This window comes from Cyprinodon variegatus, unplaced genomic scaffold (genome assembly GCF_000732505.1).
Source record: "Cyprinodon variegatus isolate N-32 unplaced genomic scaffold, C_variegatus-1.0 Scaffold225, whole genome shotgun sequence".
In the NCBI taxonomy this organism is placed as follows: Eukaryota; Metazoa; Chordata; class Actinopteri; order Cyprinodontiformes; family Cyprinodontidae; genus Cyprinodon; species Cyprinodon variegatus.
In genome coordinates, this window is record NW_015150678.1 from 690,454 (window position 1) to 694,422 (window position 3,969).

A 3,969-nucleotide genomic window follows, 5' to 3' on the forward strand; every position below is an offset into this window, starting at 1 on the left:
CCAACATAGGCCAATCAGCTAACCAGTATTTTCGCCCCTTCCCAAAATTACTTCAACGGAAGGTTTCCAGATGGATATGCGGAGCAAGTCCATCTTGCGGAGTCAGGTTAATATATCGAGGCCCTTGGCTTGAATCCAGCCAGCTATCGTTAAGGAAGCACATGTTCTTTTAAAGTGTACAAACTACCTGAGCAGCGCTCTTTGTAAAAGAAATGACGAAATTAAGTTGCATTTACTCTAGCTGTAACTTAGACACTTAGACTTAGACTACACAGAGTTTATACAAAAAATGGTTATGTATAGCTTTAAGAACATTACCATTCTTTAAAATGCAGCAGTGATCAAATGTAAATATGTGCGAGAGAAAACAAAAGCAGGAAATGACGCACTAGATGATCTGAAAAAAAAAAAAGATGTCTAATTGGAAAAAGCCTTTTAACAGACTCATCATGATCATTTTTTCCAATTTCCTCCAGGTTCCAATAATTCTTTCTTCTTGAAAAAACTAAAACCATATACTAGCAAGAGAGTGTTATGGTATTAATTTTCTTTATCAGGGGAAAAAAAGATTTTGTGATAAACAAATTGTGAACCATTTTTAAGAGGATAAGGATACATTTTATGGAAGCAAATCATTACCATATTTCAAATGAAAAAGCATTTTCAGAAATGCTTTTTCATTTTAAGAATGTGGCTGAATAGTTTGACTTAAATGAAATTAGTAATCAATAATCCTGTTTGCATTTTGATTTTCTTCTTTAACACTGCTCATCCTTTTACTCAATTAAAATGAAAAAGAAAAGAGATTTATTTTTCAAAATGTACCCCAGCAAATATATACCAAAATTCTATTTGAAATGTAAAATTTAAATATTTTAAGAATGTGGCTGCATTACTTGACTCATAAATGAAATTAGTAATCAATCCTCCTATTTGCATTTGCATTTTCTTCTTTAAGATTGCACATTTTATGCCATAATCAAAGAGAAAACACAGCGGACATTGCTTTTTCGTTTTCGTAGTCTGCCTGTAAAGTACTGTCCATAACTCGAAAACGAAAAAATATTCTGAGCGGCGGGGGCAGCAGAGTGACGTCAGCAGCCGCTCTTCCTCAGGTCCTTGCTGACTGGGCTATCCATCTTGTTCCGTAGGGGGCGCTGTGCACGTCTGCAATGCATTACATTGCATTACATAGAGGCAGATTGTTTGATTGCTTTTTTTTTTTTTTTGCATTTTTACCAACTTTAGGATAAGAACCAGAAATTGTATTTAACTTGAATTTAAGCAACACTAAGTCATTTTGTAACTAGTATTATCTTATTTTGAGCTATCNACCAACTTTAGGATAAGAACCAGAAATTGTATTTAACTTGAATTTAAGCAACACTAAGTCATTTTGTAACTAGTATTATCTTATTTTGAGCTATCATAATGATTTTTCAGGTCAATAAAATGCACCTGCTACCTATCCATGCTCTGTGCAGGCTGCCCTTCTTAAAAACTCACCCATGTAAGCGTTAGAGGGGTGGATATATTACTGAATTAGTCATGGGACCCAGAAAGCCAAAAACAAGAACAAAAAAAAATGCATCAAAACAAATATGAAATTTGCCTGATCAGACATATTGTTGGTTCTCTGATTCAATTTAATCCAGAGAGGTTCAGTATTTTTTTCTTTACTAGAAACTCCATGATTTCTCAATCTGCTGGTCCAAACTAGGTTTAGCGCCCCCGGTGGCTTAAAATGACACAGCTCTGCTTTAAAGTTGTCTAAAGTCTAAAAAGACTAAAATATCCTTTTCTTGCAGCTGGATTCAGTCAGCAGATGAAACCCAAAATACTGATGGCAAAATGGCGATATAAAGATGATCCGTTCAACTTGACAATTAGAAAATAGAAAAATATCAATAATTAAGCATTAATAGGCTTTCAAAGTTTTCATTCTCTTTTTTATTTTCTAATTACATCTCCAGACGTGTAAAATTTAAAGTATAGAAAATATTTTGGTTGATTATGATGAATTAAATATAACCTAGATTTAATTTTGCTTATGTATCATCTGTTTTTCTTTTTTTATTTGTTAGCATCGGCTCAGACCCCCACCTCAGTGACCAGCAGCCAGAATGCTACTGTAACAAACACCACCACGACCCAGAACGCAAACACAATTAACAACTCGACTGTTTCTGTTACTTCAAACATGGCAACAAACCAGAGTACAACCCTCTCAACTCCAGCTAACTCAACGACAAACATGACCACGACCCTGAGCCCAAACTCAACAACTGCTTCAAACCTGACCACAACTCCCAGTACAAACTCAACATCAACAGTCAATAATGTCACAGGTACATCCACCATGAACGTGACCACAACTCCCAACACAAACTCAACATCAACAGTGGATAATGTCAATGGTACATCCACCGTCAACTTGACCACAACTCCCAGTACAAACTCAACATCAACAGTGGATAATGTCAATGGTACATCCACCGTCAACCTGACCACAACTCCCAGTACAAACTCAACATCAACAGGCAATAATGTCACAGGTGCTTCTACTGTGAACCCAACCGCTACTTCAAGCACTACAAGCACAACCCCAACAACGACACAGAGGCCCAACCCCACCACAAACCCAACGACCAGCCTTACAACCAGCACTGCCCCCAGCGGCAGCAGCGGCGGCAGCGGCAGCAGCAGCGGCAGCGGCGGTGGGGTTCCTGGATGGGCCATTGCCCTGCTGGTTCTGGCTGCTTTGGTTCTACTGCTGCTCCTCCTGTTTCTTATCGCTCTGGTGAGTGAACAAATAATCTGCATAATGAACCTTTGGATTATTCCATTTTATCTTTGTTTTATTTCATTCTTATTTTCTATATCAAGATGCTCTTATTTGAATTTTCTGCTTTTACTGTCATTTGCTGGTAAAGATTCTCAGTCATCCAGGTCATAGCAATTTCAAAAAAGTAAAAAAAAAAAACAATCCTCTGGACTTTGTTTCCAAGTTTTAAGACGTTTCGCTTCCCATCCAGGAAGCTTTTTCAATTCAACGCCGCAATAGAGTTGATTCCTTCCAGCTATCATCCCCAACCCCATGCAGGGGAAAAACCATCCCCCTTGGGTAGCCAGGCCAACAATTACCCCTAACGACCCCCCTTTCAGAGGCATAGACCAGTATCAGGTATTGCAGGCTAAAAATAACCCAAACAACTCCCCATTTGTAGGGGTGGATCCGTTCTTTTGGTTCAATTTGCGTGGTTTCTTGGCTACCATATAAAAGCTTCAAACTCAATGCTAATTATGACATTTTGAATTACAAAAGCTTCCTGGATGGGAAACGAAACGTCTTCAAACTTGGAAACAAAGTCCAATGGGTTGGTTTTTGTTTTTTTGTTTCTTTTTTAAATGGTTTTAGTGTGGCAAGCAAAGGTTAATTCGGAAAGTGGCTCTTTAGGAGGATTTACTTTGAAATCACCATAGCTGACAATAATGAAATCCCAGTTTCTTTGAACTCATCAGCTGATTGAATATCTTGTCTGTTAAATACTATTTCAACAGATGAGAGAAAACATACATTCCAAGAGGTGGCACAATGTTAAACCAATATTTGGTGTCAATACTTTGTAAAAAAAACGATCTGAAGCAGAAAGAAATTAAAAAAAATAATAATCAAAGGCCATAAGGATTGACTCTTCTGAGTCAGGGACTCTGGATTATCTGCCAGACTTTTTTACTTTTTAACAGTTTGTAGTCTCAAACAATCAGAAAAAACAGCTCTCACACCATTTGAGGTGCAGCAGCTCTGAATAAGGAAAATAAAATAAGTCTGGGTGCATCTCTTGATTACTTTGCTCTATTTCAGAATCAAACTTTTTCATATCTTAAAGGAATAGTACACCCAAAACATGATTAGCCTTCATTTTCTACTCACCCCCATGCTGAACAACACTCTGGAGTACTTTTTTG

General features: G+C 37.4%; 1 protein-coding gene across 1 annotated transcript in view; it reads left to right on the forward strand.

The window, feature by feature from the left end:
• Positions 1-3,969, forward strand: part of LOC107088647 (cell wall protein DAN4-like) — an 18,013-nt gene that overhangs the window by 9,379 nt on the left and 4,665 nt on the right. Inside the window, exon 3 of the mRNA XM_015380950.1 lies at positions 2,085-2,800. Within this exon, the coding sequence (XP_015236436.1) occupies positions 2,085-2,800 (716 nt within the window). The remainder of the gene's footprint in view (positions 1-2,084; positions 2,801-3,969) is intronic.